The 22,321-nt window shown below is 35.9% G+C and overlaps 1 protein-coding gene across 1 annotated transcript in view; it reads left to right on the forward strand.

Moving 5' to 3' along the window:
• Positions 1-22,321, forward strand: part of LOC106736334 (putative ATP-dependent RNA helicase DDX60) — a gene marked incomplete at its 3' end in the record, with an annotated part of 36,098 nt that overhangs the window by 1,882 nt on the left and 11,895 nt on the right. Inside the window, exons 2-9 of the mRNA XM_014592800.2 lie at positions 4,944-5,041; positions 5,222-5,285; positions 6,385-6,574; positions 8,144-8,485; positions 11,879-11,995; positions 13,675-13,836; positions 15,601-15,759; positions 21,417-21,558. Coding sequence (XP_014448286.1) covers positions 5,038-5,041; positions 5,222-5,285; positions 6,385-6,574; positions 8,144-8,485; positions 11,879-11,995; positions 13,675-13,836; positions 15,601-15,759; positions 21,417-21,558 — 1,180 coding nt within the window. The remainder of the gene's footprint in view (positions 1-4,943; positions 5,042-5,221; positions 5,286-6,384; positions 6,575-8,143; positions 8,486-11,878; positions 11,996-13,674; positions 13,837-15,600; positions 15,760-21,416; positions 21,559-22,321) is intronic.

The raw sequence follows: 22,321 nt of genomic DNA on the forward strand, positions 1-22,321 counted from the left end.
GCCAGCCTCCAGCCTCTGGTGACGCAACAGCTGCGCTCTCAACGGCTGGGGAGGGGCCACTGCTGGTTCCGGGGGACACCAGGCTTTTGCAAAGGCAGAGAAAAGCTATGATCTCCTGAGTGCAGACGTCTGAGCCCTAGAGAGAGAGAGGAGAGAGTTCAGTATTTAAGGAGTCTCCTTCAAAAGTGGAGGCTAGGGCATCTGGACTATTGAAAAAACTGAGGGACTTTGAATCTGAGCACAGCCAAGAACACCTGCACATTGACAGCAGCAAGCATTTTCCTCCATGCAGTTTTTGGGGCTTTACTCTAGACCAGCAGAATCAGAATCTGCATTTTAATCAAATGATTGCTTTGCATCTTTAAGTTTCAGTGGTTTAAGTATATAGAAACTGACTTTCAGAGCAGTGAAAAGGAATATATTCCTAACTGAGGAGCAGGCATTAGATCATTATTGCTGTTAACAAATGATCACTGACTTAGTGGCTTAACACAGTACCAATTTATCCGTTTAGTCTGTGGATCAGAAGTTCAGGTTTACTGAGTTCTCTGTTCAGCATTTCGCCAGGCCGAAATTTCAGTGTCTGTTGGGGCTACCTTCTGGGAAGGTTTGGGGTGCTCTTTCATATTTGGGGAAGCATTCAGTTCCTTCTTCCTGGAGCTGGAGCACTGAGGTTCCTTGTTTTCTTGTTTGTTTTTGGCTGGTGTTTACTTTCAGTCTTTCCATTCCACCCTCTGGGGGTTTACTCTCAGCCTTTCCATTCCACCCTCTGGTGTTAGCCCTGGGGCTCTCTTGCAATAATGGTGGTTTATGTTTTCAAAGCCAATAGGAGAATCTCTCCCCTTTCTACTGCGATGGGGTCTCCCAGAAGTAACCTAATCATGTGAGAGACAGTCTCATTATATTCAAGGGACAGTGATCACGTAGGGCACATATATCAGGAGAGGGAGAGTCTTGAATACCATCTTCACAGCACTGGTCAGGTCTGGGGTGGGCGGCGTGTGGTTTTAGGACTCCACACCTTCCCTTAAGTGACTTCACATTTCGCTTCAATACATAATCCATGCTTTCCCATTTCCTCACCCTTGTACCTCCCTTCCTCTACTCCCCTTTTCATTTTTCTTCCCTTTTCCCCCTTCTTCTCTTCCTCCTTTCCTCCCTTCCTCTTTTCTTTCTCTTTTCCCCTTTTTTTCTTAAAGATTATTTGAATCAAATTCTAAATTCAGTTCTGACACTATTGTGAGGGAATGAAATGCCTTGTAAGTTGCACTTACTCTCTTTCATCCCCTTCAGTTTATTTGTTGGTGAGTGGTCGTTTTCATTTCTTGTGTGGACTGTAGAGATGCTTCTAGTCTTTGAACTGTCGTTTAACGTGTTTCTTTTCCCCCTACACATCTTGTAAATCAGTCATTACTGCTAGAGTTTTGATCACATTTAAATTTTGGGTGGGGAGTGGGGCTAGAGTATGTTTCTTTTTTGTTGTGCTGTCGCCTAATAATAACAAACATTTGTTAATTTATTAGGAGTTGTAAAATGGTGATATTCTAATTCTAGGATTGTTTCTGTGTTTATTAGCTAAATTATTTCTAGAAATTAAACTCTCATATCTACTACCTGGTAACCCAATGGTGCAATACTTAAAAGCACAGTAATTTTTGATTCCAGAAATCATTTTTTAATATAATTTATTCATGCATTTATATTTTAATTTGACCAGAGATTGAGAGGGAAAGTGAGAAAGCAAGCAGTCAGGTCCGGACTCCAACTGTGGTGAGCCGTGAGGGAGTGTCCAGTGCCTTAACCACCACACACTCCAACTGTGGTGAGCCATGAGGGAGTGTCCAGTGCCTTAACCACCACACCACCTGCTGGCTCCCCAATCATTTTTTTGGTCATATATTATCTTTAGATATTATCCCAATCTTTTTGGTCATATATTATCTTTAGATATTATCTCTGGACTTTATGCTGTGAAAAAAAAGTGAATAATTTAGCATGTATCTTCATTTTCTACTAGTTAGCTATTTTCCTGAGCCTCCCAATGTGGCTAATTACATGATTATTTTTATATTGCCAAGGTTTATCATACTTTACAATATTTTGTGACTTTCTTGTGATTTTGTTGTGGGAAAACAGATGCTGAGAAAGGAAAACACAGCACTCCGGAGAGGAAAAAGGAGAACTTTCTCCTTATTATTCCACTAGTGAGTCCCAGGAGGAATTAACACTCTGAATCTCCAGCCCCAGGCAAGAGTTGAGCACAGTCTTTTATGTGTGAATTACAGGGGGCAGGGATGAGGTTGAGGGGACTGGGGGTGGTTTCAGTATGTTTAGAGTGTCTTATCAGGAAAAAGGCTCAGTGTCTGCCCTAATACAAGCAGGGAATTTAACTTCCTTAAGGCCTCCAGCCACTCAGCCCAGAGGAGGGACAGCTAACTCATGGGGGAATAGAAAGCCCAGGTAGTTATCAGCCCTAGATTTCTTTAAGGTCATTTATAAGGTTCTGGGCTGTTCCATATCAATTTGTTTCTATGTTGAACTAAACATGGACAAGTAGTATACAACAGTTACAAAATTATGACTATATACACACTATTACATTATTCATTGTAGAAATAATCTATGTTTGGCTAGGAAATGTAGTTTTAGATCATTAAGACTACTGTTTGAAATACACTTTTTAAAATTGAAAACATTATGAATTCTCTCATTTTCCTTTATATTGTCCTTTAATTCTCCTGGATCACATATGGTTTCACCACTTTTTCCTAAATAACTATTTAACTAATTAATTAATTAATTTTTAGTTTGGCCAGAGAGACAGAGAGCGAGAGAGAGGAAAGTGAGAAAGCAAACCACCAGGTCCAGGACCTGTACTTCAGTCAACCATGTGGGAGTCTAATGCCTTACCTACCACGTTACCCGGCCAACACTTAAGTTTCATTTTTTTTAAAAGAATTACTTTATTTTAACTTTATTTATTAATTATTTATTTATTCTGAATGAGAGAGTGAGAGAGACAGAGAGGGAGAGAGAAAGGGAAAGTGAGAAAGCAAGCCACCATATCTGGGACTCAAACAGTAGGTCAGCCATGTGGGAGTCCAGCACCCTTAATGACCACGCCATTTGCAGGTCCTTAATTGTTTCTTAATTGTCCTCAGTCTGAATCGTTTTTCCGTAATTTTTATGTTCTGTCTTTTTAAATGAAATTGATGTTGAAGATACACAGTTGATGAACTTTCTAGCTTCTTAAATGTCTAGTTACATCATTGTTTTGCCTTCTCAATGAATTGATGACTGTTTAGATGAAGAATTCTAACTTCCAAAATATTTTCCCTTTAGAACTTTTTTTTTTCCTTTTTTCCTTTTTTTTTTTTTAGAGGTTTTTGCTATAGTGTGCGTGCACTCACCAGACAGACAGAGAGAGACAGAGAGATAGAAAGCAAGAAATCACCCCCCAGGGGGAATGGCCACGCCGCAATCCCTTTTCCTCCATTCTCCTCTTGGGATCTTGGGCACGCACGCACACGCGCCCAGCGTGAGTTTAAGCCACTGGGTCCGGGACTCGAACTGCGGTCGACTACGTGGGAATCCAGTGACATAGCCATTACGCTAACTGCTGGTCCCCCTTTAGAACTTTGAAAACACTGCTTTCTTGCATCAAAATATCTATTAATGTAAATTTTAATTAGTTCAGTATACCAGATTCTATTTTAAGCATTTAGTATGCTTCAGTTCTTACCTTTAAATAGCTTGAAAACATAACTAGAACTAGCTTTCGCCCTAGTTCTGTCTCTTTGCTGTAGCAGCCTGCTATTTTATTGGATAATATCTTTAGCTTCTTTGAGATCACTAACGAATTTTATTTTATTTTATTTTTTTAAAATTTTTGCTGTAGGGAATGTGCACTCGCCAGAGAGAGACAAAGGGAAATAGGCTAGAGAGTGAGAAATCATGCCCAGATTCATGGTGCAATCCCTTCTTCTCCAGTTTCCTTTGGGATTTTGAGCACTTATGCACATGCACCTGGTGTGATTTTCAAGTTGTGGGGTCAGGGACTCCAACCATTCATTTGGTCATTTGGCATCCAGTCACCCAACCATCACACCAACTGGCCTCCAACTAGAATTTTTTAAAGCTCTAGCCTATCCCTAACAATGTTCATTCATCTGAATTCTTTTTGTAGGGGGTGGAGTGCCTTAAATGTCAGGTGATTGAAATTTGTGTGTGCGTATGTGTGTTCTTCCAGCAGTCCTTACAGGCGATTGAGAAAGTCATGACACATTTTTGTGCAGAAAAACATAAGAAAATATGTTATGACTTTTCCTGATGACCTAATATTTTCCATAGCACATCTCACTCTTACATGAAAGAGAAGTGGGAAAAATAACTGAATTCTAATTCTGCTTAAGTATTAACACATTTGTATGCATTTGGGATAGAGGTTAATTGAGAAGCTTTCCCATAGGGTATATGAGAGAAGAGTGGGCAGGCAGGTTATGAAATCCTTTAATTGAAACTTGAAAGCATTTTATTTGGTCACCATGGCTACTGCTGAGAAGTTGTCTTGTTAGACAGCTTCATCTCAGTTGTAGCTAATTATTTTTTTTAAATTTTACAATTAATACTATGGGCTTTTACACATAATATTCTGGCATTTCTCCCACCTGGAATGCTACTTTTCTCTTATTTGCCTAATTTTTGTTTTATCCTTTGGAACTTAGTTCAAATGTTACATTTTTAGAGAAGCTTCTTCAGTTTATTGACTTTGTTAGATTTTTATTTTCTATTTTTATATGATTAGATGATTAATAATTGTCTCTCCTGATAGATGCTGATTTTGCTCATTTTTGTGTTCCTGGGTGTCTGATATTTTGCTTGAGAGATAGTAGTTATTTAATTGTCAAATTAAAGACTTTCTTATTTTTCTTCTTCCTTTACAGGTCTGTCATTTTCCTTAATAACTGCCAAAGTATAAAATATATTTTCTATATCAGATATTTGGCTGTTCAGGTTGGAGTCACAGTTACCAGCAAAATGGGTAATTTTTAATTTAAAATACTCATAGATCATAAAACAATAATTCTGTAAGATACACAGATTGAATAGCATTAACTATATTACAGTTTCTTCTTTCTCAAATAACAACTAAATGATAGATCTCTTAAAAGGATTCACTGAAAATAACCCATTCTCTTTCTCTCTCTTTTTTTCATTTTAGAAAAATACACATTGGTTTTAGAGTACTTGTCACAGTTAATTTTGGATGAAATGCCAAAAGCTGAGTGAGTATTTCTGTGGTATTAAAGATATGTGAAAAATGATAGTCCCTGTGTATCTATTTGGCCTGATAAATAAATAAATGAGTAAATAAACGCGTGTATCTATATCAGTGTGTGTATACAGTTGTTCCTCATTATGCTCAAGGGATTGGTGCCAGGGCCCTAGCATGGATTCCAAAATCTGTCGATGCCCAAGTCCCTTATATAAAATGACCTTATATTTGCATATAACCTATAAATATTCCCCTATATGCTTTATATATCTCTAGATGACTTATGATACCTAACACAATGTAAATACTATGTAAGTAGTTGTTATAGTGTATTATTTTTTAAAATAATTATTTACTTTTATTTATTATCATTATTTTTAATTTGCTGCCTATTACATGCACTCATTAGAGAGAAACAGGAGAGAGAGAGAAAAAAAGTGAGAAAACAAGCCTCCAGGTCCAGGACATGAACTTTGGTTGGCCATGTGGGGGGTCAGCCCCTTAACCACCACTCTACCTGCTGGCTCCCTACTGTATTATTTTTATTTGCTTTACTTTTTTTTGTTGCACTCAATTATATCTTTTTTGCACCAAATAAATTAGTATTTTAATTCTATTTTCTACTAACTTTTTGAAATCACCTCCTGTGTGCATGCACGTGCATGTGTGTGTATGAGTGTTCAACATAGTACTTTTGGAGCTGTATGATGGTGTATGCATATTTTCTTGCCTTTTTTGTAAACAGCAGCTCATTGTTTGATAAGGAAGTGGGGGTGATTAAACAAGAAGGAAGTATAATGTAGACCTTTATCTAGAATGTAGGTATTGAATTCCTGAGGCCAATCCAGGCTCTACCATATAGCCTTAGATGATTTACTCTATATAATCTCCTAATCTATAAAACGGACTGATCTTCCTTTCTCCTGTGGAGGGTAGTTGTGCACATGGATATATTTGAAAAGTATTTGCTTAAAGCCTGCCATGAACTAATTATTCACCAAGTATAGCCTATTGATGATAGAGATTATGAAATAATCATAACAAGGCTACTGCCTTTCTGATCAATTATTTAATCCATATGTAACTTTGTTTTAACTCTTTTATTCTAGCTATTCCAGTTTATTCAATGATTTTGTTGAATCTGAATTTTTTCTGATTGACGGCGATTCCTTACTTATCACATGTGTATGTGCGAGATCGTTAAAGCAGGGGCAGAATCTGCACTTCTTCTATTTGGTTGAGCACTATCTTGTGGATCTAATTAGTAAAGGAGGACAATTTGCCGTAGTTTTCTTCAAGGTAACATGAGACTGTTATGTTCTTTTCTATCATTGAGAGAGAAAATGAAAATCCCTTAAATTTTTAAAAAGAATTACTTATTTAATTTTATTTATCATTATCATTATTATCATTATTATTTAATTTGCTATAGAGCCCGTGCACACATCAGAGAAAGAAAGAGAAGGAAAGTGAGAAAGTTAGCTGCTAGGTCTGGGACTTGTATTGCAGTACACCACATGGGAGTCCATGGTCTCAAGCACCATGCCACCTGCTGGTACATGGCTTTACATATAGCTTTCCTCCCTTATTACAGGATAAAATAAAATGTATCAATAAAATTGCAGAAAATTTAAGGGAAAAGTCACTTACAGCACCAGTATTCATAAATTGCTACACTTAAGATGATTTTTTATGTGCAATAATGGAACTTTATTATAAGGACTCACGAGATATTGAAGGGGGATGAGAATTCCCAACAGTGGCCCAGTGGATTTCCAGATTTTAGTCCTCTAATTCTGAGAACTGTTCTTGTCTCCCAAATTTAACAATAAATTTACTTGAGACCAACATGAAACATATTTGCGCCCAGGCAAACTTACTAACCCAATTTGTTATTGTTTACTCTATAGTATACACCTCAAAGGGAAGGCTATATTTTTTTTTATTATGAATATAATTAATAAAATTCTAACAATTTCAAACGTATATGTATATTACCATACCATCTTTTTCTAATCCTAAAGGTAGTAATAACTCTAAAGGAAACCATACCACCTCTTCCTAATCCTAAAGGTAGTAATAACTCTAAAGGAGTCTGATGTGAATCTGTTAAATCATTTTGCAATCCAGATTATTGTTATGTAACATGCCAGCAGTGTTTTGGATAAAGCTAGGGTTCGGTTTGAACATTTGCAGTGCAGTTGACTCACAGATTCTGGCCTGCTGAGAAAAACCCATCTTGCTGAATAAGGATTGTGATAGTCTGGAACAATCCTCCAGAACAAAGTGATTCACCTACTTCCCATTCTAGATAATTTATCCCCACTGCTTACTTCTCACATACTTATCTGTGTTTTTTTAACTTTTGAAGTGAGATTGAAGCGCAAAAGCATTAGAGTGGGAAGAGAAAGTGTGATAAACCCTGACCTTTTGTATCTACTTAAGGGAGAAACATATTTTTTAAAAAGAATTAGTTTATTTAACTTTATTTGTTTATTTATTTATAATTTGACCAGTGAGGGACAGAGAGAGAGAGAGAGAGAGAGAGAGAGAGAGAGAGAGAGAGAGAGAGAGAAAAAGAGAAAGCAAGCTGCCATATCTGAGATTTGAACCACAGTTGGTCATGTCCAGCGTCCTTAACCACCAGGCCACCTGCTGGCCCTGAGAAACATGTTTTTAAATCCAAGTTATGACTTACGGTGTGTATTGTGAAGTGACAGCCCAGGATTTTAGGATATATTCCCTGACTGTTGGACAGAACAAAACTGATTCAAGTTTATTCTTTCAATGATAGGCGTTAACTAGCCAAATTAATAAATACTAAACCATTAGCTGAACATAATGTACAACACCCTCTGTCTTCCACAGGATGCTGAGTATGCATATTTCAGCTTCCCTGAGCTTCTTCCTTTGCGAACTGCTCTAATTCTTCACCTTCAGAAGAATACCACTGTTGACGTGAGAACTGACTTTTCTGGATGCCTATCAGAAGAGTGGGAAACGTTCTTGGAAGAGAATTATCCGTATTTCCTGATTGTTGCAGATGAAGGCCTAAACTCTCTACAAACTCACCTTTTCAACTTACTAATCATTCACTCTTGGTCAATGAAGATCAATGCTGTGCTTTTTTCAGGGCAAGCATCTGATATTCTGCGACTCTATGCATACTTCATGCCAAGCACTCACAAAAACCAGGATCTTCTTAAGAAGGTAATTTATATCTAACAGACAATTTTCTCGAATTTTACTGCATTTTCAAATTACTTGATGCAATGTTCTTTCCACCTCCTCATGGAAGTTCTCATGGGTTTAATTTCCATTAAAAAATACTACTGCTACTAGTAATAAATTAATTATAAAAATGCAGTCATTTTTAAAGCATTTATTATTTAGAGAGATTTTTTTTTCTTTTTTTTGGAGAAGTTTTTGCTATAGGGCATGTGCACTCGCCAGAAAGAGAGACAGAGACAGAAAGTGAGAAATCAGACCCCAGGGGCAATGACCACGCTGCAATCCCTTTTTTTCCATTCTCTTCTCAGGATCTTGGACACGCACGCACACGCGCTTGGCGTGAGTTTAAGCCACCGGTCTGGGACTCGAACCATGTTTGACTACATGGGAGTTCAGCGACATAGCCATTATGCTAAATGCTGGCCCTGAGAGATTTTTGTTATAGAGTGTATCTGCTCACTGGAGAGACAAGAGAGAGACAAAGAGACAGAAAGTGGGAAATCACTCCTGAGGTAGGATGGCTATGGCACAATCCCTTCTCCTCCATTCTCTTCTCGGGATTTTGGGCATGCATGCATACATGCCCTGCATGAGATTCAGGCCTCCAAGTCTGACCTTCGAACCACAGCTGGTCATGTGGGGGTCCAGTGATGTGACCATTATGCCATCTGCTGGACGCAGCACTTATTTTAACAGTACTGCTAGGTATTTCTCATGAGTCTTTTTTATTTAAACCCACAGTAATCCCATAAAATAGGTATTAGTATTATATATTTACTGATGAGGAAATAGATACTGAATAAGCAATCTACTAAAGAACACCAAAGAAGCAGTAGAACGTGGATTTGAAAAGACACATCTGACTCTAGTCTCTATGTCCTTAACTGTGTGGGTTATGGACTCCCATTGGACTCTAGTTCCTATGTCATTAACTGTGTGTGATATAGGGACTCTAAATAATGAACACGAGAAATTAGAGTGGAGGCAAAATCATGTCACTAGTATGCTGAGACCTAATCGTGAAATGATAGTTAATCTGATGGCCTTTAATGAGGAAATGGTAAAGAACGTTAGTGAAAATGAAGTACTGAAGTTTATTTCTTAATATGAAGTCATTCCTTGGAGAATTTGCAAAGATTTTAGAATTCTAATTCCATGATCTTATTATATCAGTATATTTTTAAATTACTGTTTTGAATAATAGAAATAATTACTGTTTTGGAATCTCATGAGTCAAAAATGAATATTGACTTTATAAATAAATCTAGTGTCTGTTCATTTTTTCAGTATTTATAGTGAATTCTGAATATGAAGATCATTTTATTTTTCACCAGAATAATTTGAGTTGATTAACATTAGTCATTGAGAATTATGCCATACTGGGAGATGTCCGGATGGCTCTCTTAGAGTGATGGCTGATTTTCTTTACTTGGTACTCCTGTTAGTAAACTATTTTCAACTCTGGTTGCCTAAGGGAGCAGGACCAGTCCTGGGACCCATTTTTATATAGGTAGTACTGTTATCAATTGATCTCATTTTATTTTGTTAAGGCAATTTTCAAATCTGCTTTTTAAAAATTATTATTATTATTATTATTATTATTTTAGCTTTGTTATGGGACACTTGCGCTAGCCAAAGGCAGACACAAGGGAATGTGAGAAAGCATGTCGGGGGTTGGGGTGGGGATGGCCATTCTCTAATCCCTTCTTCTCCATTCTCCTCTTGTGATTTTGGGCATGCACGCACACATACCTGGCATGTCTTTCAAGCCATCAGGTCTGGTATTTGAATTGTGCAGTTGGTCATGTGAGATCCAGCCACCTTACCCATCACGTCATCAGTTGGTCCTCCAAATCTGAATCTTAAGAGTGTGCTACAGAGCTAGCTTCATGGCCTGGTGGTTGGGGTAGCTGGATTTCACATGGCTGACTATGCAGTTCAAGTCCTGGACCCAGCAGCTTGAGAACCATGCTGGGTGCATGTGTGTGGGTTCAAACTTTCAAAAGGAGGGAGGGAAGGTTGAAGGGACTGCAGTGCGACCATTCACCAGGGAGTAGGCTTTTCTCTCTCCCTTTCTCTTTCTGGCCAGCATATGTGACCTCTGGCAATAAATACATACATAAATAAATAAATAAATAAATAAACAAACAAACAAACAAACAAACAAAAAGGAGTGCCCTACTTGTTTTTTGGCATCCTGCCCAGTGACTCTTTAAGAATAATTTTTTTTACGGAGTTTTTTGTTTGTTTGTTTGTTTTTTTGTTTGTTTTTTGGAGAGATTTTCACTGTAGGGCGCGTGCGCTCGCCAGACAGACAGAGCGAGACATAGAGACAGAAAGCGAGAAATCACCCTCCAGGGGGGATGGTCACGCCGCAATCCCTTCTCCTCCATTCTCCTCTTAGGATCTTGGGCACGCACGCACACGCGCCCGGCGTGAGTTTTAAGCCACCGGGTCCGGGACGTGAACCGCGGTCGACTACGTGGGAGTCCAGCGACATAGCCATTACGCTAACTGCTGGTTCCCTTGATGGAGTTTTTATTTTGGGTAAAATAGTTTATTCCCCAGTTTGTTGAATATTCACCTTAAAAAGGCTATTTTATTAACTAATCTCAGGATTACATGAATAGAATTAAAAATGCAGTGCGTGTTGATAAATGACTGCTGCTGAGTGAGAGATACTTGTGGGGAGATTTTATTGTCCATTTATGTGTAGGTTTGAAATCTATCATAATAACATGTATTTCATTAAATAAAATTGTTGGTTTTTGGGGGGTTGTTGGAAATGTTTTAAAATTAGATTGTGATAGTGGTTGTATGACTCAGTAATACAAGCCATGGAATTAGACACATTAAATGAATGAATTGTAAGCTGTTAAGCATACCTTCATGATGGTGTTAAAAAAAAAAAAATGGGACTGGCTCTGTGTTCTACTGATTATGGGAGCCAGGGCCCAAAGGACCAACTGCAGTTCAGAACCTGACCTTAGTGGCTTGAAAAACGTGTCAGGCATGTGTGCATGGGTGTCGAAAATCCCCATGAGACAGAGAAATGGAGAAGGGATTACAGTATGACCACGCCCACTGGGGGAGTACTTTCTCCATCTCTGTGTCTCTTTCTCTGGCAAGCATATGCACCCTCCAGCAATTCAAAAAATGTACTGTATTCCTAGACAAAAATTACTGGCAAAGAAAAAATAGTGATGTTCGTGGGACTTTATAAACATTGCTGACAGCCTGCAATTACATTAATTTTTAAACATAGAAATATATTTTGACATAATTCTATCAAAAATATCTGATTTTCTATAGTTGGAAAATGATTAAATATTTTGCTTATGACAATTTACCTGACTTTCTCTTATTTTACAGAATAAAGAGATGATTCAGGGTGCTTATAAAACCCTGCTTAACCAATTGGAAATAAAGAGAGATTTAGCATTAACACCTCTTTTTGAAAAATTAAAATGGAAAAATATGATGGATGAGGTAATGAAACTATTAAAAATATTTTCATCGAACTAATTGTCTTAATTATAGAAAAGTTGTGAATAGTACCTATTCCCATCTTCCCTTCTTGGTACTGTCATATGTAACTATGGTACATTTATCAAAATCAGGAAATTAAAATTGCTAAGAGATTATTAGCTGAGTTTCAGGCCTCATTTGAATTTCACTGACTTTTCCTCTAATGACCTTTTCGTGTTCCAGTATTCTACTGGGATACTGCATCCACTTAATGGTCTGTCTAGTTCTCTTCCAGTCTGTAATAGTTTCCAGTCTTACTTGTTTTTCATGACTTTGATGTTTCTGAAGACTATTGATTAGTTATTTTAGAAATATTTTCCAATTTGGGCTTATCTGATATTTTTTTCATGAATGAAATGAGGTCATGCATTGTTTGGCAAGAATGTCACTCAACTAATGTTGTGTCCTAGTGCGTCGTATCAGAGGGCTCCTAATGTTAGTGTGCCCTAACAGTGGTTAAGGTGGTGCCTGATAGCTTTTTTCACTATAAAGTTACTCTCTTAGCTTCAGAGTTAATAAATATCTGGGGGGGGGGAGACACTTTATGACTATGAAAATCCTTTTTCTTCTCAAATGTTTACTGATTAATTTTGGAGTCCATCAGTAAATCTAGTCTACAACAGTTGTCAGTGATGTTTTAGTTTAATTATGATTTTCTATTTCACTATTTGCTTATACATTAGTTCATTGGAATTTTACTGTAGGGGAGAGCTGTCCTGGATCTACCTTTCATTCATTCATTCATTCGTATCAGTAATTACTACTGAGTATTTATTTTATAAGAATACAATAAATTAAACAATATAAAAATGTGAGTAATCCAGTGGATCACACTGGAATATAGAGTGACTTAAATTTCGTTAATAAAGTCTACTATCTAGATTTCATCATGTCATAGTCTTATTTCTCTGAATACATTTCAGACTCTATATGAAGATTCCTCATAATACGACCACTTAGAGGTAGAAACTTACAGTGGTGTTGTATGTATTTTTACACAGTTCAGAACATTTCACATATACCTTTCTATTCACTTTAACAATTAATATTATAGAAATATTTTAAATTTCACCAAAATTTTTCTCAGGTTTTTGAAAATGGATAAATAACATATCTCTGACACTAAACATTTAAATTATTTGAAAATCAACTCTTACAAATAATTCTGTGATAAACATACTGATGCATAAATTTTTGTTCACATTTTGAATTATTTGCCTGGACTAGATAGCTATTAATAAAATTTAAATAATGATTCAGAAATAATCAATATATTTAACAATAATCATATATATTTTCAGATAGTTTTGCAGTAAGTTTGTGCATATTTATACTCTTATTAGCAAAGTATTTAAGAAATGACACATTACACGATTTCCAGTGCCATTATTAAAAAATACTTTAACTTTAATTACTAATGAGGTTCAATTTATAAATTTATTAATGCTTGTATTTAATGGTTTCACTGGAATATTTGTTGTAATGATTTATTTCCACTTAAAAATTTTATTTCTTTTAGCTTATAATGGAAATATGCCTATTTTGTGGTGTGATTTCTTCTGGTAAGAACACCTCATGAGTAAAGATATTTTTTCTAAATATCATGATATTTTGCCTTTATTTATTTATTTTTTTGACAGACACGTGAGACTCTATCTTTGCTTAAGCAGTTCTGGCCAGAAGGATCTGATATTCGACGTGTCCTTTGTGTTACTTCATGTTCATTGTCTTTGAGAATGTACCATCGCTTTTTAGAAAACAAAAAGGAAACCACATCTGATAAAAAAACTAGCATCCCAAAGGTATCATTGTTATAACTTTATTTTTGGTTTTGAAATTTTGTTGATTTTGTGTCTATCATTTCTTTTCTTGGTACTTTTTTTTTTCTTAATGTATTTATATAAACTCTAAAGGTGAAATAAAAATCTAGAGTTTATGAGAAAACACATAATGTTATACATTATTTAAAATTTTACTATACAGATGTTCCACTAAATAAATATTTAGTGGAATTTGTCCAGTCACTCAAAGAGAGAGGAAAGAAAGGAAATTAACACTTGTTAGGAGATTACAGTATCACTGTGTTTTGTGTTTTTTATATGCAATGTGCCATTAAATTCTCAAAATGGCATTTCATGGGAAGGATTGTTATCCACATAACATTCTTCAGATGAAGTTATTGAATAGTGTAGATTGAACTTGATCTATCTTGTCCAAGTTCCACAATACCAAACTATGTATCTATATCTATATATCTATATCTATATTTATATGTATAATAGTTATAGGATACATATGCTCACCAGAGAGAAAGAGAGAGAGGGGGAAAATGGGAAGTCACTCCCCCATGGGGAATGGCCACTCCACAATCCCTTCTCCTCCAGTCTCCTCTCGAAATTTTGGGCATGTGTGCACACATGCCTGGCTTGTTGCGGGGTTTAGGACTTGAACCACGCTGCTGACCACGTAGAATCCAGCACCTTAACTTCTATGCCACCTGCTGAGCCCCAAACTGTCTTTTGAAACAACATTCCTACTATAGTCTTCTGGTCTCATCCTAGCTGGGAAAATACTAAAGTTCTTAACCTTTATAGTCAGAGAGTGGATTAAGAATCTGTTGACCAATCTGGATTATTTCCTCAGCTAAAGAGTTGTTTCTGCCTATACGTTGCATACACATACACATAGACACACACGTGTACACACATGGTTTTGTACATGATCTGAATCCTGGGGGATTCTTGACTACATTTCTATTAAAAAAAATTGTGTCTTTATTCCAAAATGTCAGAAATAAACAGGGTTACCATCTTTTACTTAGCATCCTTTACATTTAGTTTTCCAATATCTCTTTGAATGTATTTTTAGTGAAACATTTCTACATAATTAGACATGCTATTTTAGATCATTCTTAAAAAGAATGATGCTAAGTCAAATCTGTCTCTGTAGAACATCTGATCAGTAAAGCATATTTGGTCCTATGGTGATGCCCTGAGGAAGTCATACTCTTGCTTCACTGACAACCCTGCAAACATTTGAAGAGAGCTATGTTGCTTCACTGACAACCCTGCAAACATTTGAAGAGAGCTATGATGTTGTTGTCCTATAATATTAATTGTGTCCACTTCTTTACTCTTGCTCTCATTGGGTACAGCTTTTAGATATTTTGCCATCATGGTGTTCACACCCTGTTAATTTTCAGTATCACTTAAAAATTACCATGCTTGAACAAAACAGAACAATTAATCTTTGGCTCCATCTCTGCCGAGTCCCATGGGATTATGACTTCATTAGCTGCTTGATCAACTTTGACTTACCTGAAAGTTTTGAAAAATATTTTATGTTGACTGCTGTTAAGCTGGCTAGCCCTCCCTTAATCTCATATCTTTATAAATGCAGTCAAATTCATATGAGAAGAAATGAGTTATCTCAAAAATGTAGATTGAAGAATGCAGTAACGTGCCATTCCTGTGTAGCAAATATGGTTGCTGGTTTTTTGCAGTGTTGAGTATTTGTAATGAACCCACCACCTGTGCTTCTCTGGCTTACCTTTTAATTTTATTCAGGAAAAGAAAAACTCCTTAGCTTTGAAGGAGATGGAAGATTTGTGTAAACTGTATTGTCTCAGTGTGGTTTTTCTACTCCACTTACCTCTTTCTCAAAGAGCTTGTACTAGATTCATCACTTCACATTGGAATAAGGACATTCACACTCTCTTACAAATGGTAAATATACTTTTTATTAGCTTTTTTGGGTGTTCAACTATTTTTTTATAGATAAAACCACAATAACCTTAAGAGAGATTTATGTGGGAATAGTATTGACCCTTTGGGAGGTATTAAAGATTTAACAGCCTAAATAAATCACTTGTTACTTTAAACAAATACATTTGGTAGTAATAACAAATAACATGATATATATCTAACTTGGGAATAAAAGCTTCTCTATATTTTATTTTTCAAATATCTGTCAAGGTTGGGTTATTGTGTCATCAAATTTGTAGAAAATTGTTGGTGATCACTGCATTTTGTTCTTGAGAGAAAATGAAGAGGTAAATGAAATAGTTTATTTTTAACCATTATAGTAATAACTAGGGAAAATTCAAACTTTATGAAATTAGAAAGCAAAAACAAAACAAAACTTGCCCAGAGGCTTATCACACAAATTAGTCATAGTAATTGTTAATATCTTGATTTATTCTCTTTATTTTAGCCACATGGATGTTTCTGTTTATTATTCTTTTACATTGGAACTATATATAACAAACACACACGTATATGTCATTTTAACATATTTTTCTATTTTCTTTCACAAAATTGATTACTATAATTTTTTTCATGGCTATTATTGGGGTGTCAGAAGAGTTATTTTCTATGCCAAAATGTGTCATGACTTTTTTGATGACCCAGTAGTTATCGTTTAATGAATGTACTATGATTTATTTTACTCATTACTCTATCATGGGACATTAAGACATCGATTGTATTATAGATGCTCTTATTCTTTTTTGTGTGTGAGCTTTTTTTTTTAAATTTGTAGTTGTCTTTGGAATGATACCTAGAAATAGGATTTAGAGAATATGCTGACATGGACTTTTTCTAAGGTTTTCAACAGCATATAGGCAAAAGTTCAAGAAAAGTGTTTCATAGTCTGGAAACCAGTCCAAACATGTTTAACTAGTGTGCCTACATTAAGATAATCACTTGGATAGATTTTTTAAAAAAATGACCGTCCCATAAATCAACTCCTTTATAGAGCTGCATTTTGTCAAGTAGACAGACAGTGACTTTAAAAATAAATTTTAATTAACCTGTTTTTTGTTTATTCATGATAAAGCATGTGCTTGTACTATGAAAGTGAGAGAGAGAAAGAGAGACAGAATACCTTCCACAAGGTCTGGCCATACTACTATCGCCTTCCTCCAGTCCTCCAGCCCATTAGAGCTTGGGCACTCCCATGCCCACTGTGGTCACCATGTATGATCTGGCTTCTCTAAAGTTGGCCTATATTGAATTTAAAAATGACTTTAAAAAAGAACGCACAGAATGCTTTAATCTTATAATAGTAAAAAAGATTCAATCCCATCTAAAAAGAATGGTTTCTCCTGAGAAATGAAAAGAAGTGATAAAGTCCTGAAGGATAGGTAAGAGCAGGATGGAGAGAAAATGAAAACTGGATTCTAGGAGATAAAACAACATGTGTGATTGTCCTGAGAATGGCATGACCAAAGAACTGAGATATATCTAGAGTGACAGAAATAGAAAGAATATGGGGCAGTGATGAAGTGGAAGAGGTGGCTAAGAGTCTATATAAGACTTTTGGGGCCTATTTAGGGATATAACTGGATCATATACACAATGGAAACCAACTGAATGGTTTCAAGCAGATGAGACATATTTCATTAAAAAAATTGTTTTGAGCAGGCCAGCAGGTAGCATGGCGACTAAGATGCTGGACTCCCACGTGGTTTTCCATGGTTCAAGTCCTGGACCCAGTGGCTTGAGAATCACACTGGCTGTATGTGCATGAGTGCCCATAATCCTGAGAAGAGACTGGAGAAGAAGGGATTGTGGTTTGGCCATCCCCCCTGGGGGGGTAGTGATTTCTTATTTTCCCTCTTTCTGTTAAGTGCATACCCCTATGGCTTATATACAGTTCACTGTAGAAGCACAAATAGAGTGGATTTGGGGAAATTAGATGACTGTTACCTTGGTCATATAAGTGTTGATGGTGTTAGGGACTAGGGAAGTGTATGCAAAGATAAGTAGCAGTGGACAGTTTCAAGAGTTATTTAAGGTAGACAATTGACAAGCTTCGTGATTTGAGTGTGTGGTACAGGAAAGGGAGGGGTCAAATGATTTCTAGATCACTGGCTACAGCACTGTGGGGAAACAGTCACTGAATAAAGGGCTATTTTGTGGAGGAAGATCATGAGTTTAATTTTGGAAATACTGTATTGAGTTTTAAGAGCCAGTGAAATAGTCATATGGAAATATCTAGTAAGCAATATGAAATACTAGTTTAGACTTAGGAGAGTGAAATGCACTGGAGAAAAAAATGTAGACATCATTAGATTATGTTAATCGATGCTATGGAAATAAGTGAAATTATTTTTAGAGAGATATGATAAGAGGACTTAGGCTAGAGACCAGTGATATTCCAATATTAAACAGTTAAGTGTAGGTTCGACCCTAGCAAAAGACACTGTGAATTAACTGCTTAGATGAATGGAAAAGAAATTCAGGAGAATGAATTTATCCTGAAGGTTGAAGAAACTGGACAGTTCAAAAGATGAGTGTGGTCAATAGTATCAAATGCTACAGAGAATTGTAGGGTGCTGGGACTGAAAAGAATACATTGGGTTTAATGAAAAAGCACTTATTATTGATCATAATTAAAAGATTAATTAAAGTGTATCTGTGAGAATGTGAAACTGGGGTAGAGTAGTGGTGTTGGAGGTCACTAGACAGAAGAATTTCAAGAAATGTTGAGATAATTGTCTACTCTGAAGTTGAAATTCTTGATGAATTTCTCCATGATTAGACTGATGTAAAGAGGAAGAATGTGAACAAGGTACAAAAATCTTCATCATTAAAGGGGGGAGGACCAAGCAGGAAGCATGGCGAATGAGTGTGGTATCAAAGACTTTTCAGCAGTGAGTGAGAATGAAGATATACTTTATAGACTAGGCTGGAGGAATAGTTTGGAAGTAATAAATTGGGGAGTGATGAGGACATCATTTCTACTTAGAACTGAGGTGAAAAATGGTGCACAGCGGAGGTGATGTTATCAGGGAAGAACGAGGGTTTATCATAGAAGTCTTCACTTGGTCACTTTCTTGTCTACAGTAAGCAAGGGTGTCAGAATGACAGAAATTACTTAGGGGTTCTTAACTTATTTTGGGGGTGGTTTCTATGGGAATATGGCACATTCTATGCATCCTTTGTCAAAATAGTGTCATTGGAAAAGTCATGACACATTTTTGCATAGAAAAATGTAGAAAAATGCATTATGACTTTTCCAACAACCCAATAATATTCATGTATAAAGTAAGATACATGGAGTGGCCCTGCTGTCATGGCACATAATTAACACCACCACTGAGGAGCCTACGTTTATGGTAGCACCTGATACCTGTAATCTCAGGTAACCTTGAAGTTATATTTGAGGCTCTGGAGAAAGCAACTAAGAAAATTGTTGAAGAGATAATTCCACAAAGTTTACTCTGAATCTTGACCTGTGGAAACCACGCCAGAGGCACTTCTTGTCCAAAGTGAATAGAATGAGGGCTTATGGCTGGACTGCTTTCACATATTGCTGTTGGCATTATGGAAAAGGGATTGAGAAAAAAACCTAATGTAGCAGTGGTTCTTAAAGCATGGTTTCCTGACTAACAGCATCAGCAGCACCTGGAAAGTTCACAGAAATTTCTTAGACAAATTCCTTAGCATCCCCCATCTCAATCCCATCCCAGCCCAGACCTACTGAATCAGAAATTCTGGGACTGATGCCCAGTATCCTGTATTTTATTTCAAAACCTTTATGGGTGAGACTTTTTTTTTTTTCTCTAAAAAAAAAAAAAAGTTTTTTGCTATAGGGCATGTGTACTTGCCAGAAAGACACAGAGAGAGAGACAGAGAGACAGAAAGCGAGAAATCACCCCCCAGGGGGGATGGCCACGCCACAATCCCTTCTCCTCCATTCTCCTCTCAGGATCTTGGGCACACACGCACACACGCCTGGTGTGAGTTTAAGTCACCGGGTTCGGGACCGAAACCACGGTTGACTACATGGGAGTCCGGCGACATAGCCATTACGCTAACTGCTGGTCCTTGGGTGAGACTTTTTCTAAAGTTTGAGAACCACCTCTATGACTCTGTGGAACTCTTCAGTGTTTCATTGGTAGATAAAACTACATTACTGGCAGGAGGTTTCTGCTTCTTTGATATTTATAACTTGATCATGGATCTTGGGCTGTATCCCTAACTTATCTACTTAGAGCTGGCCTGTCAAATGCAGTTGCTAAGAGCCACAAATAGATATTGAGCACTTGAAGTGTGAGTAGTGTGGGTTGAGATGAACTATAAATTTATTTATTTTAAAAAAATTTTTTTCTTCTGATAGAAGTTTATTATTTTTTAATTTAAATTTATTTATTTTTATTCATTTATTATACATCATTATAGCATACAAAGAGATGAGCTATAAATTTAAAAGAAATACCTGATATTACAAACATAGTATGAAAACCATGTAACTTATCTTGTTAATATAGTAATGTAATATTGATTATATGCTTAAATGATAATATTTTGGACATGTTGGCTTAACCAAAATATAAAGTTTAAATTTATTTTAGCATTTTCTAAAATGTTACTTTTAGAAAATTTAAAACATCATGAGGCTTGACCATATTACATTTCTAAAGTACAACACTGGGTTGAAGTTCAATATCAATACAGATAAACGAATTATTCCAATCTGGGAAATACATTTTGTTATTCAGGGAATGTGGGGCAGAGAAGCCTCAGTCTCTGTATCAACTCCCCAGATGCTATCATTGACGGAAGGCTTGCTTACACTCACGACGTCACTCCCTTGTGTTTATTCTACTCCAAACTAAATATGGTTAGTGAAAACCATTTGCCTGTGTTAGCCAGGAAGATAGTCTCACTGTCATAAGCCTGATGTATTGATGGAAATCTTTGAGTTTCAAGGATTCATTGTGCTCTAGATCCCTAAACTATTGAATGTGCTTTTTTAAGGGGCAAGACATAGCTCAGTGGTAAAATATGATGGTCTGGGAGGCAATCATCCCACATGGAGAGGTACTGTGTTCAAAAGTCCAGAGACCTCCCTGCCCTGAGAATGAGTATCATGGGCACATGTTTGCCCATGATCTGGAGTGGTCTGGGTTGGGGTTGGAGCATGCCATAGAGCCTTTGCTTATGGAAGAACTATATAAAGAAACTTGAAAAAAAACTATAAAATTGGCTCTTTAGACCTGAAAATAAAATTGAAAAACCTTAAAATCTAGTAAGAACTGAGGCACATTTGAGGCACATTTGAAAGTATTTCTGTAGCTTTGGGTCTTTATATGTGGATTACAGTGTGAGGAAAATAGTTGAATATAGTTTCCTCTGATTTAGAATTAAGAACTGTACTGACTACTTGTTGGTCAGTTTTGATTTTATTTTATGCTTTAATCTTTAGAGTATAGAGTGTTTATTATTATCCAACCTAAATGGGCTTACACTGGTAAAATCTGAATCTGCTCTAGTTATTCACCTTTCAGTTGGATTGTAAAAATGTATGAAATCATTCTATAGTTTACTGCTAATAAAACAATTGCCAATAACTTGATATTATCTTCACTTTTCAGAAGAAATGGTGTGACTATTTCATTCTAAAAAATATACACATGTTTGAATTTTGGAATCTAAACTTAATTCACCTTTGTGATTTAAGTGATGAGCCTTTGTTGAAAAATATAGCTTTTTACTATGAAAATGAGGATGTTCAAGGTACCACTTAAATCTATTATAATTATATTTTCACCCAGAGATAAATGTTTTAAGTGATTTAAAACTCCAAAAATACTTTCCCTGTACTTCTAATGAATAATGTAGCGTATTTTTCCTCTTTTAAAATACATATGTATAAGGTTTTTATTTAGTTGCAATTAGAGTGAATGGTGTATTTAAATTTTTTCACTTAAAATAATTTTTCACTTGGAAATTATTTTAGAAAAAATGTGTGTTTGTGTGTTTAGAACTTCTATAAAATTGTAATAGTTGAATTTTTAATTTAAATACATACCTAATATTTCCTCATGAAATTCGTTTTATTACTATTAGATGTTTAGGAATTTATATTTCTTCCCCAAAGATTTCTGTATACCTTATGTAATTTACCCTTCTTTCTTTTTTTTTTTTTTCCCCTTCAAATAAGTTTTGTTTGGTACTTCTTAATGGTCAAAGAAAAATAGTCATTTTGAGAGAACTGGAAGTAAGCATTATTGGAGCTTTTTTGACCCTTAGTGTTTTATTTTTCGTATTATAAGCATTGGAATGAACTGGCTACATTTAGCTATCCTCTACCAATTTTGTCATCTCTCAATATAGTTTTTATTCAGTTTTATTTATTTTAAAGTTATGAGTGGCATAATATTACCTGAGAGAATAATTAAATATTCACAATGTGTTATTGTTAGTTAAGGTGATTCTAATTTTAATACTTAGGTATCAATAGAAAAACAGATACATTTAAAATCTGCCATCTTATAAT

The sequence above is a fragment of the Tupaia chinensis genome, unplaced genomic scaffold, assembly GCF_000334495.1.
Source record: "Tupaia chinensis unplaced genomic scaffold, TupChi_1.0 Scaffold138601_1, whole genome shotgun sequence".
Lineage (NCBI taxonomy): Eukaryota > Metazoa > Chordata > Mammalia > Scandentia > Tupaiidae > Tupaia > Tupaia belangeri.